The sequence below is a fragment of the Castanea sativa genome, chromosome 6 (assembly GCF_040712315.1).
Source record: "Castanea sativa cultivar Marrone di Chiusa Pesio chromosome 6, ASM4071231v1".
NCBI classification, from domain to species: domain Eukaryota; kingdom Viridiplantae; phylum Streptophyta; class Magnoliopsida; order Fagales; family Fagaceae; genus Castanea; species Castanea sativa.
Window position 1 is genome coordinate 55,197,565 of NC_134018.1, and position 15,410 is coordinate 55,212,974.

At 34.2% G+C, this 15,410-nt stretch overlaps 1 protein-coding gene across 2 annotated transcripts; it reads right to left on the reverse strand.

Moving 5' to 3' along the window:
* Positions 1–6,765: 6,765 nt before the first annotated feature.
* LOC142641191 (F-box protein At4g00755-like) lies at positions 6,766–14,148 on the reverse strand. 2 transcript variants are annotated; one of them, XM_075815597.1, is made up of 6 exons: positions 13,443–14,148; positions 12,904–13,103; positions 11,397–11,813; positions 11,131–11,300; positions 8,611–8,729; positions 6,766–7,250 (listed from the first exon to the last, which is right to left on the reverse strand). In XM_075815597.1, exons 2-6 carry the CDS (start codon positions 13,028–13,030, stop codon positions 6,926–6,928), a joined length of 1,158 nt encoding a protein of 385 aa, XP_075671712.1. In that variant the 5' UTR covers positions 13,031–13,103; positions 13,443–14,148; the 3' UTR covers positions 6,766–6,925. The 2 variants fall into 2 exon arrangements, with proteins under 2 accessions (XP_075671712.1, XP_075671713.1); XM_075815598.1 differs by having other exon boundaries at positions 12,904–13,092; positions 13,443–13,532.
* Positions 14,149–15,410: the final 1,262 nt, after the last annotated feature.

Here is a 15,410-nt window from a genome sequence, read left to right on the forward strand (position 1 = left end):
GAACTATTTTTCACTTTTTTATATATATATATATATATATTTTATAGGACTTTTATATTTTTTAAATAAGTTACCTTTTTTTTTAATAACATAAGTTACTTTGTTTTGTTATTTATTTAATGTTTTCTTTCTTTTACTAATTTTTAAATAAAAAGGTTTTCTTTCTGATTCTCAAAAAAAAAAAAGGTTTTCTTTCTTTACTTTTAAAATAAATAAATAAATAAATCTTTGTTGCTGAGGCAAGACGAATCTACTCGTTTTGTAAATTAGAATCTACTCAATAAAAAAAAAAGTGCAAAATCTCAATTTGTGATTATTATTAGGGAAAATTACACTTTATCCACCTGTGGTTTGCTCAAAAAACACTTCACTCACTTGTAATTTTAAAATTGACACTTTACCTACTTGTGATTTAATCTGTTAAACAAACGTTACCCACCTCTGTTCTGCCGTTACTCTAACACCATTTCACTCAAAAAAAATAATAGCAATTGAATCAAAACACTTTCCTTTGAGAAAGAAAAAACCCCCTTTACCCGTATACCTCTTTTCTGTCGTTAGAGACTCTAAATCGATATATCAATAAGGGCAGGAGAATATGGACGTAAAATTTGATTTTTTTTCCCGTTTAAACAGGTAAAACCTAGGAAATTTTCCACATCTCACCGATCTTTTTGAAATTTCAAATGGGCTTTTTTTTACCATATTATTCAAAAAAAAAATCAATGAAAATAGGGCAAGAGACCATGAAGGAATAGAAGAGAACCGTATAAATTTAATAGTCTCCGTTAAACACGCAAAACCCAAGGAATTTCCACACCTTTACGGATCTTAATTTTCCCCCCTAGATTAGGGAAAAGCCTCTGAATCGAAAAAAGAAATCGACAAGAAAAGAGCAAGAGAAAAAGGACCAAGGAAAACCGTAAAAAGTTTATATTATCTATTGCATTTTTTACCATGACAGCCTCTGAATTGAAAAATCAACCAAAAAAAAGAAGAGCAGAAGCAAAAACCGCAAAAATTTGATATTTTTCTGCTCAATAAAATTTCCACACCTCATGGCTCCTCGTGAAATTTCAGATGTGTTTTTTTGTATAGATTAAGGAAATAGAACAGAAGCCAAAATAGAACCATGAAGTTCTCCCCAAAAATAAAAGAAGAGAAAGATATTGCTACGGATGAAAAGGCCGTGACTACTAATTGGATCTTTGCAAACCAATTTCTTAACCCAGTTGCTATTCATCCCTCTATTCTGATTCTACAAGAAGAAAAAAAAAAACATTCAATTGGAAAAAAAAAAAAAAAAAAAAAGCTTAACAAATCAGAAAAACCTTTAGATTTATCAAACCCAACAACCCTTTTGATCGGTGGTTGTGAGAATAAAGGGGGTATACGGGTAAAGGGGGTTTTTTCTTTCTCAAAGGAAAGTGTTTTGATTCAATTGCTATTGTTTTTTTGAGTGGAATGGTGTTAGAGTAACGGCAGAAAAGAAGTGGGTAACGTTTGTTTAACAAATTAAACCACAAGTAGGTAAAGTGTTAATTTTTAAACCACAGGTGGGTAAAGTGTTTTTTGAACAAATCACAGATGGGTAAAGTGTAATTTTTCCTTATAATTATTATCATTATGAATTTGAGTGTATAATTGAGTGTTACTAACATTATTCTTGGATGGGTAATGAGTTGTGAATTGGTAAGATGTTACAGATATTGCGAACAAGTTGGGGTGACATTGAGTCTATCAACGTTAATGGTTTATTAATATTATTATTTGGAAAGTAATTGACATGTTAAAGATTTTTTTTCCTAAGATTTTTCGTTTTTTTAAAGTAAAGGTATCATATTTTTGTTTTGTTAGCAAAAATTTTTTTTTTTCCCTAGAAAAAAATATTCTATGACCGTTTTATAAGACATTCCTCTCAAAACATTTCTCCGAAAACATTTTTGTTACTAATATAGGCTAGGTTGTCATTTTATTTTTTTATGTTTCTTGCTCCAACTTTCAACTTTGGAGGGTCAGATATAAATTGTTTAGACAAACTTACAAATTATATATTTGTTGGGATTCGCATGCAATTGCTAACTTCTTCATCAATATGGAGGTTTTGCATGCTTTGATTTCGCAGCAAAGTACATACAATGATACAATCTGAGCAAAATTCATTCTTTAGCTCCTTTTCCTTTTTGGGCATCAAGAGAAGCTAATTTTCTTGCCCTTGAATTTTGTATGTATAAAAGTATGGAAATTAATTATAGTTTAAATAAAATAAAAATAAAAAGAAGCATGCAAAAAAGCCAGTAAAATTATAAGTGGAATACGATTAAGTTGTTTCTCTAATTAATTTGGCAAAACAACACTGGAAAATGAGTTAGAACTTAGAAGGCATGTAATACACCTGGATTGAGTTAGCTGTTTGGCATTAAGGTTCGACATTTTTCTTTTAATAAACTGTTTTGAGTATTTTTATGTTAAAAATAAAGTTTAAGAAATGTAAGTGAATTTGTTTCTAATAGTTTAAAAATAAAAATCAAGTTCAATTGAGTAATGCATTGCTGAAATTTTCATAATGTATCTAGAACTCTTTCTGACTAATCCTTTTGAAAATAACAACTAAAGGAGTTGTCAAAAATTTGGACTCATATCAAATGTTTCATGATGAAGCGCGTAACCTCATTGAAGTACTATGAAAGCAATCTCTCGAGATTTTCCAATTTCCATACTATCTTTCTAAATCAATCAAGCATATATCAGCACTCAGCAGTCGCATATATGATCTATGTAACATCGAACAGTGACCTGAAATTCTAAGTAAAGTCTAATTAAAAAATAGACAATTAAAATACTGATAATAGTAATAGTGTAATAATACCTCAGGGAAAAACAATATTCAAGGCAATACAACACTAAATAGAAAGACTGCAAAGGAAGTAGATTTTTTGACATAGTCCATCATACATAGAATGGCCTTTGAGATGAGAAATTACCTCAACATTTGCAACTACTTACATTCCGTTTGTTTCAAAATAAAATATTTTTTGTAAAATGCTTTCTCATTTTATAGTGTTTGTTTTGTTGTAAAATGGTTGGTCGACTGTAAAACATTTTCAGTCACTTTTAAAACTTTAATCCTACAAGATGTAACATGTTTTACACTTAAAAATTCAGTAAAACATTTTACATCAAGCTCAGCTCTCTCTTTAACCCTACAAGATGTAAAATGTTTTACACTTAAAATTCAGTAAAACATTTTACATCAAGCTCAACTCTCTCGCTTGACGCTACTAGTCCAAAAGCCTCACCCACAATACAAAATCCATCAAACATCCAACCAACCATTACAAATCCAGATCAAACCCAAAGACCCAACTTCTACCAAACCTCCCTCTTGTCTCCTCACTTGAAACCCACACCGTCGAGTGCCACCTCTAATCTTCTCTCTTTGGCTCATAGCTATTGTATATATAGGTATATAAAAGGATAGGTTGTAATAATGATGGTTGAGTTTAGAGAATATGGTTTCATAAAGTGAAAATTCAAGTTCTGGAAGTGAAGAAAATCTGAATTTTTTGAAATTTTCTAGAAATTTTTGCAGAATTTTCTAGTGACTATTCAGAAAGGTTGAAGAGGTTCAATCTTTGTTAACTGTTTTATGAAAAAATAACTAAATTTTCATACGTGTTTTTTCATGAAACATACGTGTCTTTTTATGAATAGAGGCTTATATTCACTTGAAAAATAACTAACTCTCCATACGTGCCTTTTCATGAAACATAACCCTATGGGTATAAATAGAGGCTTATGTTCACAAGGTAAAACACAAGAAACACAAGAAATCCTGTGGTCATTCTCCAAAATTGCTATCTGTAGAACCTAACATCTTGGTTGTATCCTGGAGACAAATTTGCAATAACCATTTAGTAACAAAAGTGTGGAGGGCAAATATTGTCTAAGAAAAATGATATAGTGCCTCCAAGTTATCTATTTTCTGTTTGTCTTTTATGTTAATCTTGTTCTTCCATTATTACTTTGTGTAATATCCCCAACAATAGCTTCAACACCTAAAACTCCAACAGCGAAATAGATGTGTAGGTGGCTATCGCTACTTAAGTCCGTGGTGATGAAGGCTTGCTATGGGTAGGTTTAAGACATAGAGATGTGGGTTTTCTATGGGGTTTGAGGGTGGGTGATAATTCGTGTTCGCGTGTCGGGTTCGTGTTGTATTGACTCATGAGTATTCGACTATATGGGTGAACCATAACTTGACATATATATTAGACGGATCAGGATTCCTTAACCCAAACATAACCTATTTATTAAACAGATCAGTTGTGTCGACCTGTTTATCAAATTTTATCAACAAAAAAAAAAGGCGTAAATGCACTTTTAGTCCTTACATTTTGACCCGATTTCTATTTTGGTCCTTACATTTTATTTTTACCACTTTTAGTCCTTAAATCAATTAACGCATGATATTTAAGTTATTACCGTCACCCAACTAACAGAAAATGCTGACGTGACTGACGACAGAGTAAAATAATCATTAAAAATTCTATTTTGGCATTAAAAAATTGCCACGTCAGCGTTTAAATTAATTTTAATTAAATAAACAAAATTAAAAACAAAAAATTGAACATGAACATGAACAACAACAAACCTAGAATCAAGAACATGAACATCAAACTCAGAATCAAGAACATGAATAGCAACAACAACAAAAAAATAGATTAGAGAACCACACCTAAACCAACAAACCCAGAAAAAAAAAAAAAAAAAAAAAAAAAAAAAAAAAAAAAAAAAAAAAAGCTGGACTCCACTTCCCATTGACCCAAACACAAAAAAAGCAAGGTCGGGCCTTCACTCAACACTGCCATCAAAGCCACCGCTACTACCATCAAATTCCTCTGCAGCTACGGCGACAAAATCCTCCCCCGTTTTCCGGACAGAAAACTCCGTTACCTCGACGGCAAAACCCGTGTCCTCGCCGTTGACCGCTCCATTTCCTTTTCCGGTTAGTCCGACTCCGTTTTAATTTAATTTTTCTTTAAATTAATTTTTTTTTTCTAGCTAGAAATTGAATTCGATTTATGGTACAGAGCTATTGTTGAAGCTCGGAGAGTTGTGTGGTACAACTGTGAGCCTTCGTTGACAGTTGCCATCGGAGGATCTAGACGCCCTGGTGTCGATCACCTCCGATGAGGACCTCACGAATCTCATCAAGGAGTATGACAAGGCCACATCGCCGCCTTCATCTCTGAAGATCAGAGCGTTTCTCTCGCCGTCGAAACCTTCTAGAAAATCAATCTCTTCTCCTCTTCCTCCTCCAATCCCTAATTACTCGATGTCTTCATCAAAATCGTTGTCGTGTTCCACTTCGTCTCTGTCTCCGTCTCACACTCCCACCGACACCACCTTGAGGTTTTCGGCGCCGGCAGCTGACGTGTGGCTCCGCCAGATCTCGCCGCCGGTTACTCCGTTTGGGATTGGGATTGTTGAAGCTCTGTTCGACTGGGTTCATTGGTTGGGATTGCAGGGTTTGTTGTTGTTGTTGGTCTGATCGGTGTGGGTTTGGGTGTGGTTGGTTTGGGTGTGGTTTGTTGTTGTTGGTTTGGGTGTGATTCGGTTTGATTTATTTTGTTCTTGTTCATGTTCTTGATTCTGGATTTGATGTTCATATTCTTGATTTTGGTTTTGTTGTTGTTCATGTTCATGTTCAATTTTTTGTTTTTAATTTTTTTATTTAATTAAAATTAATTTAAACGCTGATGTGGGAATTTTTTAATGCAAAAATAGATTTTTTTAATTATTATTTTAATGTGCCGTCAGCCACATCAGCATTTTCTGTTAGTTGGGTGACGGTAAGGACTTAAATGTCATGCGTTAATTGGTTTAAGGACTAAAAGTGGTAAAAATAAAATGTAGGGACCAAAATAGAAATCAGGTCAAAATGTAGAGACTAAAAGTGCATTTACGCCAAAAAAAAACTAATTTTAGTATTAACCAAATTGATATGAATTATAAAAAACCAAACAAATAAATATTTTTAATATAAAATTCAGAACTAACGAGTAACTGTATTATAAATAATTATTTAAAATTAAAACACATCTCAATATCACAAATAGTCAATCATAATTTGTCAAAGAAATTAAACCACAACAACAAATAAGTTTATATACCTAGGGTTTGAAGGGTATATTGGTAAAATGCTATTTAATTAAACTGGTCAGACAGATCAAACGAGTTCTATGTGGTAGACACTAATACAACCTATTTATTAAACTAGTTAGTCGTGTCAACCTGAATATGACACAAACTCATTAAGCCTCAACTCATAACCTACTAGTTTCAAGTCGTGTCATGTCAGGTTCGCAAGTTGTATCCAATTTTGCGTGGATCAAGGATCGGGTTGTGTTATGGTGGTTGTTTGCTTTGACAGTTGAGTTGCGTGTGTTTGCTTCGGTGTGGGTTAAGTTTCGGTGTGGGTTAAGTTTTCTTCTTCTTCTCTTTTGGGTTGCGGCTATAATGGATATCTGCTAATGATGGTTAGAATGAGGTTGGTGTTTATGGTGATTGGAGCAGATTTGGTTAGATTTTAGAATTTGGGTTTTCGGCCTTTTTCTTCCAGATCTGAAATTTTGGGTGGTCATTGGTGTGGTTTATTTGTGCAGTTGTGTTTACATTTGGTGGATTTTCAGAACTACAATTTTTTTTAAAAAAATTTACTGGGAAACAAACACTATAAAATGATTTCTACAACATTTTCAATTACACAATGAAAACATTTTATACTAAAAAATATTTTACTTCAAAATAAACATAGCGTTAATTCCAAAACAATTTTTTTTTTGGGTAGGGGGAGATGTGGGGAGGGACAGATTGGATATAACTAATATAACATATAACGCATTCAGGGAAGATATTCTTCCTATGCTTCATCTTCCTCTTCACCTGATTCATATTCCTCTTCGCCTGATTCATATTCTTCAATTTCTACTACATCTTCCTCTTCGCCTGATTCATATTCTTCAATTCCTATTGCATTTGGGTTTCGCAAATAGTTTCGCAAATATCTGAAACGTTTTTGCAATTGATCATCAGAGATTTCTTGGGCCTCATTATCAGATGAACTTTGTTGTGTATGAAACTTGCACAGCATGTCTTTCTTCAAGACAAACGTCCCGGATGGCTGAAGATTTTCTACAACAAATGCTGGAGATAAGCAACGCCCCACAACATGAACATGAGAAATGCTGAAATTTGCCAACAACTTTCTATCATTAGTCTTACTTGCAGCACAAGGAGAGGAGAGCATTAATTTGGGGGGAAAAAAATCCCTACAGGCCATTCTTTTGTAGGAAGCGAGAGAGGCTAGATTTACATGCATTGATTATGTTGTACCATGCATACAGTGTACTGTGTGTATAATAGCATACCAATATGGCAATAATTTGAATAACCTTGCATCAAATTTCATTGGTACACTTCCTTACAGGTTTCCACAATTTAATATTCCACAAAAACTAACAGAACCTAATATTCCACAGAAACTAACAGAACATAGAAATGTGCCAGTTAAGCCAGTCCCTGGTCATTGATGTATACCCAAACACATCCCATGGACTAATGTTCCCTTTATATGCCCTTTTCAATAGATTTACTGGTCAAAAAAGCTAGTCCTTAGTCATTCTGACCTTTAGGCTATTATTAAGGCGAAAGTGTTAAAAGGAAAGTAAAAAATAAAAATCAAATTAAAAAATCAAATCAAATTTCCAAGAGCATGAACTATTACTATGATAATCCCTTCATGCAGAAGAAAACAGACTTAGAAAATTTCCAAATATAAGTCAAAGTGGAGGAGGTGAACCAAGCAGCAAATTGGAGACAGAAAAAAAATACTAATGTCATTGTCTATCCTTTTCCCTTCTGCTTCAGCAAGATAGGATTTGCTCTTATCCTTCCCTTTCCAGGAGTAGCCTTTTACCTCTTGTTGACCAATTTGTAGAGGGGAGTTGGTATTTTTGGGAAAGTTAATCTTTTGGCATTTAATCTTGTGATTCCTCTACGTGTATTCTAGTTACAGCTCCGTCGTACATATCCTTTTTTTTTTTGGACAAGTAATGAATCTTTATTTTTTTAAATCTTCCAAGTATACAGGGGCTATACAAAGAAAACAACAGCATCAGCCTCTCTTATTACAAAGCTCTGTCATACATATCCTCAATCAGCTTAATGTACTTAAGAGGAACTCCTTTTTTTTTTTTTCCAAAACCCACCACATAGCTTCTCTAGGGACCTTATCATATACTTTCCCTAGATCAATGAAAACCGTATGAAGGTTTTTACAAGCCTCTGTATTTTTCCATTAAGATGTGTAAGTAAGAAAATAGCTTCCATTGGTGGATCATCCTGAAAGCCTATAAATAGTGGTACATGGTATAGATTATAATTTATATGTAGCATGTAGGAAAATAAAAATAATTTTTTATGGGCCTTGAAATATTAATCCAGTTGATCAAGGAAATTAGTGTTTCATGGGCTTAATAAGGCCTCCATAGCATAACCATAGATGAGTATGCAACAAAACTATGTAAAGGAGTGTATAGCACAAACCATATATAGAATAAGCCATCCATTTCTTGTGTCTGAACCCTACCCAGCAGCTCAATCTGCAAAATTCCACCAATGCAAAGAACAGGTTCTGGAAGCCTAAACTTCTGCAAGCAACTTTCCTGTTCATGAGAAAGTCATTAAAGAAGTCAGCTATATCCAAACAATAAGATAAAGAGCGAGAAAATAGCATTCAGATAGAGCTCAGCCAAAAACTAATAGAAGACAGAAGACAATAAATCGCAAGAAAAATGAATGAATGATTTTGTAACCTCTGAAGTTATCATTAAAAATGCCACACAACAACAGAAAAAGAAAAGAGTGTAATCTCACAAATCTTAAGTAGTTTGCTTTTATCTTACATATTAGACAAGTTCTGTTTTGTAGAACTGAAAATTTTGATAAGTACAGATGCATGGCTAGAGGAAAATCCAGTGTTTTTGGACAAATAAATTACTTCAGATGTACAAGCTCTTCTGAATTAATACAAGATCTTTCATAAAATAAAAATAATAATAAATAATACAAAATCTGCCTTTTGTGTGTGTGTGTCTGGATAAGAATGGGATGGCACTTCTCATATAAGGAGACAATTACCAGGGAAGGATTCATAATGTGGTTATGGCTGGAGAACAATGTTATTTTTCGATCAAATAGTAAAATCAACATTTCTTTACCATAAAAAGGTGTGCATAAAATCCATTATCTGTATTATGCTATATATATCAGTTAATCTACATATTAGCTCACCAGCATTAAAAAAAAAAAACTATGCCTAAAGCTTTAAAAAAAAAAGCTTTAAAGAAACTATGCCTAAGCTTTCGAGAAATTGCTGTCTCCAGCCCCATTTCTGTAAAGGATGGCATGTATTATGTCTATTTCATAGCTAGTGATTGATTGTAGGAAGCTCAAATCAGGTCAAGCACTTTTGTGTTAATAAAAAAAGCTGCCTTTCTTTTGATTAAAAAGCAAAAATCTCTGGTTAAGAATGGGAGAGCACTTCTCATAAAAGAAGGCACTTACCATGAAAGCATCCATAGCGTGATTATGGTTCGGGAACAATGTTATTTTTCGATAGTTTTTTTTTACAATTTTTAATTTTATAAAAAAATATCTGGATAAGAATGGGAGAGCACTTCTCATAAAAGAAGGCACTTACCATGAAAGCATCCATAACGTGATTATGGTTCGGGAACAATGTTATTTTTCGATAGTTTTTTTTTTTAAATTTTTAATTTTATAAAAAAATATCTGGATAAGAATGGGAGGGCACTTCTCATATAAGGGGGAAAATACCATGGAATGATTCATAATGTGGTTATGGCTGGAGAAAAATGTTATTTTTTTATCAAATAGTAAGATCAACCTTCTTTACCATAAAATGTGCATAAAATCCATTATCTGTGTTTTGATATATATATATATATATATATATATATATATATTAGTTAATCTACATATTAATTCACTAGCTAGGGTTCTTCCACATATGCGCAAAAATCAGGGTGACTTTTAATCCTTTTCATTGCTGAAGGTTTTGCAGAGGGGAATATGTCACATATATGCAAAAATCAAATTAACTGTAACTATTTTAATTACCCAAGCTTTTGCTGAGAGGGCAGGCAATTTGATGGCTAGTTCTCAGGCTGTTGCCAAATCCAGCTTCTAAAATTCACTTTAGGCTCTTCATGAAATGAAGGGGGTGAGGACAAGTGACGACCTAGAATCTATAGTTGCACTTATAATAGATAAATCATACCCACTTTCAACTTTTCAATTTATTTGCACATCATATATAAGAATGAATAGAGTTTCACAGATGGCTAAATAGGCTGCTGTTTTCAGGTAAAGGTAATGTTAAAGATGAGAATAAAATAATATAGAGATGCGAAGCAAGAAAGAGAGAAGAACACAAGGAATTATGTGGTTCAACCTAACATCCTATATCCATGGGATAAAGCCCTAGCAGCTACAACTTTATTGCATAATCAAATTGACTATTACAGTGAACCCTTAACAGGGTACATACAGAGACTAGAACATAGGGTTAGCCCTACATGGGCTTACAAGATAACTGGGTCTCTTGGGCCATTCAACCAACATAAACCCAATACCTTTAACAGGTAAGTTGATCGGGAATGGGCTGCCCAATTGGGTTAAAATATCTTTCATATTCCACCTCCTCCAATCCTTGGCTCCTCTGTTCTTCAGTTTTTTTTTTTTTTTTTGAGAGTGGGGGAGGGGTGGAGGGTGCTGAAAACCTATTATGGCAGCATGGTAGGCAGACCAAAAGAATAACAAATATCTTTTATGCTATAATCAAACAATAAGCCAATTTTGTTGGCAAAGAACATTGCATTTTAGCTAGGTGTTAACATAGCAACGGCCTGCAAAAGATTGCACTTCAGCCCATATCCCTAACAATTCTCTCATCCCAGAACACCCCTTCCCCCCCAAAACCCCACACACACCCAAAAAAAAGTACGGAAAAAGAGAAATAAAAAAAGTAGTACTAGAACACACCTGAGACATTGGAAATTCTGGTGAAGTGTAGGTCCATACAAAAGTGTCATCAGCAGAAGGCAATGAGTCACCCAGAAGATGACTCCCTAAATCATTAGGACTTTTTGGATGACCCATTCGAAATCTCACAGATTTGGCGGAATATATAGGTGAACCAGGCTGAAAGAAAGCTGGACAAGTAGACATATCACATCATCGTTAAAAGATTTTTAAAAGGTTAAGATAAACTGAAAAGTCACATAGTTTGCAGAAATTTTGATATATACCTTTGAATGGGCGTATATATATTTCAGTAATAACACAAAGCTCAGACACTAGCTTGTATGTTAGTGTCTCAGGCACCGCAGGATTACTTTGCCCTTTACTCGACCAGTATGCTCCCTGTGAAACAATATCTGCTGGTAGCAGAGTATTATCAATAGTTTCAGCTGGATAATTATCAGTGCTAGAAGCACTAATTGTCTCTGAAATGCAATCCCGAACATGAAATGATGTACAAACTCGAGCTAAAGTAGCATAGACCCTATGATCCCTTGCCAAAGATTCCCATTCCATTGAATGGCTGGAGTCAACTTCTACAGGCTCTTTCGCTCCACAGTTGTTCAATTCCATAACATAAGCAACTTTAGATAACTGAGGATACATTCTCAAGCACAACTGCTTAAAAAGGCCATTTGCAATTACTGCAGTACATAAAATGTTAAAAATATCAGTATATTTAGTTCTTGCAGGTACTGAAACCCCTTGAAAAATAGTTTTATACAATTATTTTTCCCTCAAAATTTCAATCACATAAGCTCTGAACCAGTAATTAAAGCCAGTAGTTTCAGAGTTCTCAAACTAACAAATTGATAGAACCACAATGATGTGGACAATAAAGAGTTCGAGGAAAAACAAGATTAAATACCAAAAGATTCAAGATTTGTGGTCTAGTATTGATATGGGCCTTTCTTGACACCATTGATAGGTAAGTTATTATTGAGTCTTAGTATTAGGGTTTTTAGGTTAGGAAGTTTCTGGTCAATTTGGTTTAAAAGTTCTTAAGTACTTTGTATTCATTATTTAGAAGTCCTAGTCTTTCTAGGAAAAGGTAATTTAGAAGTCCTTGTCGTTTTAGGAGTAGTATTGACAATAGCCTATAAAAGAGTATTTATATTTTCAATAAGGGAAAGAGAGTGAAATTGATTTTAATAAATTCCAGCAACTTGTTTTAAGCTTTGAGGGTGTGATTGCTTTCTCCTACCTAAATGTGATTGCTTAGTTGTTGTGACATTTTGTTGTGTCCCTAGACTTTCTCCGTCGGAAAACCTAGGTAATATTGCCTAGTGTTTATCTCTCTTTGTTCTCATTATATTTGCTGTTTAACACCAAACTGCCATCAAACACATTCAAGATCCAGTCTTTTATTCACCTAAGCCCTTAAACATCAAACCCTTCAAGATCTCATCAAGAATTCAATTTAGTGCTGAGTTCTTTAAGATCCTACATCAAAATTGGTATAAGAGCCCATTCAATCTTCTATCCTACATCACACAAGTACTGCAACAAGTATGGCCTATCAACCAATGGATCACATCATAAGTATAATAACATGTAAGTAGACACTACAGCTATATGAACAGGGTTAACAAAGGGAGGAGGTGGCAGTTGAGCTAGAGCTCATTGGCACTTTCAATTCATTCTCTTTCATTTGTTGCTTTAGAAATCTATGAGTCTACGAACTATAACACTCGAGAAAACACAAATTTACACATGTAACATGTTTTAGCTCACCGAAATCTCGCCAAGACCGTGACACAGAACTAACACGAGCAAGATCAGATGGGTCCTTCAAATGCATCAGAAGTTTCACTGACATGTCCAGGTCAAGCCGATTCATGAAATCCATACAGGCTTCCATGTCAAGTAATTAACCAAACCAAATTCCGAGCAAAACCCAGTTGTCTGTTCAGATTTCAAAACCTGAATTCACACTGTAAAACACAAAATTTTAGCTACACCACAATTACATTAAGTACAATTTAACAGTAAATCTAGGTTAATTCTGCCAAAAAATAAAAATAAAAAATAAAAAATACAATTATTTCAACTCAGGGGAAAAAAGAAGAAGGATGCAAATGAATCACAAAAACCTATGAGGAAATAAAAATTGAAAATAATTTTAACAAATTATCGCCTATTTCACAAATGTAATAACTTCTTCTTTTGTGAGAAAAAAAAAATGTTATAAAAATTGCAAAGGCACAGAGTGCGCAGGAGAGAGAGAGTGAGGATTTACAGAGACACGAAGGAGAAGTTGGAGTTTTATTTACCTTTGGAGACGAACAAAAGAGTAGTACATCTCTTTCTCTATCTCTGATGTGAAACACTGCAAAACGTAGAGACCAAGAGAGAGAGAGAGAGAGAGATCGCGTATAAATAAATCGAAGGTGGACGTAGGGTATTTTGAGCAGGGGTGTCCACAGGTCGGGTTCGTGCACGACCCGAACTCGATCCGAAACTTTCGGGTGGGCGAAAACGGAACCCGAACCCGACCCCGACCCGGAATGCTAGTCGGATCGTCCGGTTCGGGTCTCGTCGAGTTTCGGGTTGTACCTGTCAGTTTCGGGTTTATCGCCGGTAACGTTATTTTGGCCGGATTCTTCGAGATCTGGCCAATATTTGGCTGGATCCGTTGAGATCTGGCCAAATCACAATCGGATCTCGCCGGATCTGGACTAGATCTCGGCGAGATCTCACCGGATCTGATGGAATTTCAAGTAATCCTCGCCGGAGAACTCCAAATATCGCCGGTTTTTGTAAGTCTTCGTCGAAAAACCTTCGAATTTCGCCAGAATTTTTTGGTTTTATGATCGGGTCGGGTGGCTCGGGTTTTGCGGAGGAAACCCGCCAATCGACCCGAAGGTGTTGGGTTCTGTGGGCAGCGACCCGCCACCGACCCTCAGAGTGGTCGGTTCGGGCAGTTTCCGGCCAGGTTCGGGTGGGTTGCTTGGGTTGGTCAGGTTCCGGGTTGGATTGGATAGTCCTAATTTTGAGCAACAATTTTCAGTATTTGAACAATATTACACGTATTTTTACATACTTTTTCACTCATACATATTTTAAAAAAAGAGAAGTGCTACGTCCACAACATTTTTACAACAAATCATAGGTGGTTAGTTGTTATTAGTTCAAATTTGAACCTAACACTAAGATTACTTTTTTGCCCCAACAATAACAACCAGTAACATCCTGCCACTTAAGATTTGTTGTAAAAATGTTATGGACATATCATTTCTCTTAAAAAAATACAAACAACAACTTTACCAAACGGCCCTACAACCAAAGTATTAATCGAATTATTTCCCACCTCTATTTATTAAAAAAATTAGAAACTTTCCATAAATTAATTAATTAATTAGAGTCTATTCATTTTGTTAAAAAGCAATGGAAGAAGACAACAACTTTCGTAAATAACGAGCTAGTATCTCATGCGCTAGCACATGAAACTTGCTTCTCATAAATAGATGGGTTTGATAGAGATTTTTTCTCTAAAAAATAAAATAAAATATTTTTCACTCTAGTTGAATTTGACAAAATTATATTTCTTTTCAACAAAGAAAAAAATTATACTTATTTTTATCTAGATTCATTATTCACTTCATTTTTTAACTTAATATTAACGATTTTTCATATTCAAAGGTGTCCATTTTTATTTTTTGGGTTCTAGACTTTCTCTTCCTAAATTAGCATTTCAACCCATATATAGGCTCACCACAAGTAATGCTATGGATACCAAAAATTCATAACATTCCCAATTTAGCATATCAAAATATATAATGAATGGTTATATTACTAATGAAAATGGATGGGGCCAATATAAAATCAAATCAAACATTAAAAGTTAAAATGAAAATTTTGAAATGTAATGGACAAAAATTACAACAATCTCAAACTTTAAAAGTACTTTAGTCCTCAATTAACTTAGGTCTCTCTTGATTTACAATAGAAGTTCCATTAAACTTAGATAATAGAGTATAGACTAGCATGATCTTTACTAGGTTCATTATGAATTCATGACCCAATGACCAACAATGACGCTAATAAACCTTTAGGAAATTAGATATTTTCACTGAAAATGTTCAGGGTTCGAATTTCCATCTTTTTCTTTTTTTAGTATAATGGTGGAACATCATTCATTGCGAGTGTTACAAGTGTATCATCATAAAATGTAACTGGATGGGCATACCCATCTCATTATTCACAACTACGTCCTCAGTGAAACAGGGCTACAAGCCTGC

Bases quoted from the DNA above. Each gene is read 5' to 3' on its own strand.
- LOC142641191 (XM_075815597.1), bottom strand. From the start codon at position 13,030: ATGGAAGCCTGTATGGATTTCATGAATCGGCTTGACCTGGACATGTCA. The intron at 8,730-11,130 runs GTGTGTTCTAGT...TCTCATGAACAG, and splicing joins CAGAATTTCCAATGTCTCAG to GAAAGTTGCTTGCAGAAGTT. The intron at 7,251-8,610 runs GTTTGTGCTATA...GGCAAATTTCAG, and splicing joins GATGGCTTATTCTATATATG to CATTTCTCATGTTCATGTTG.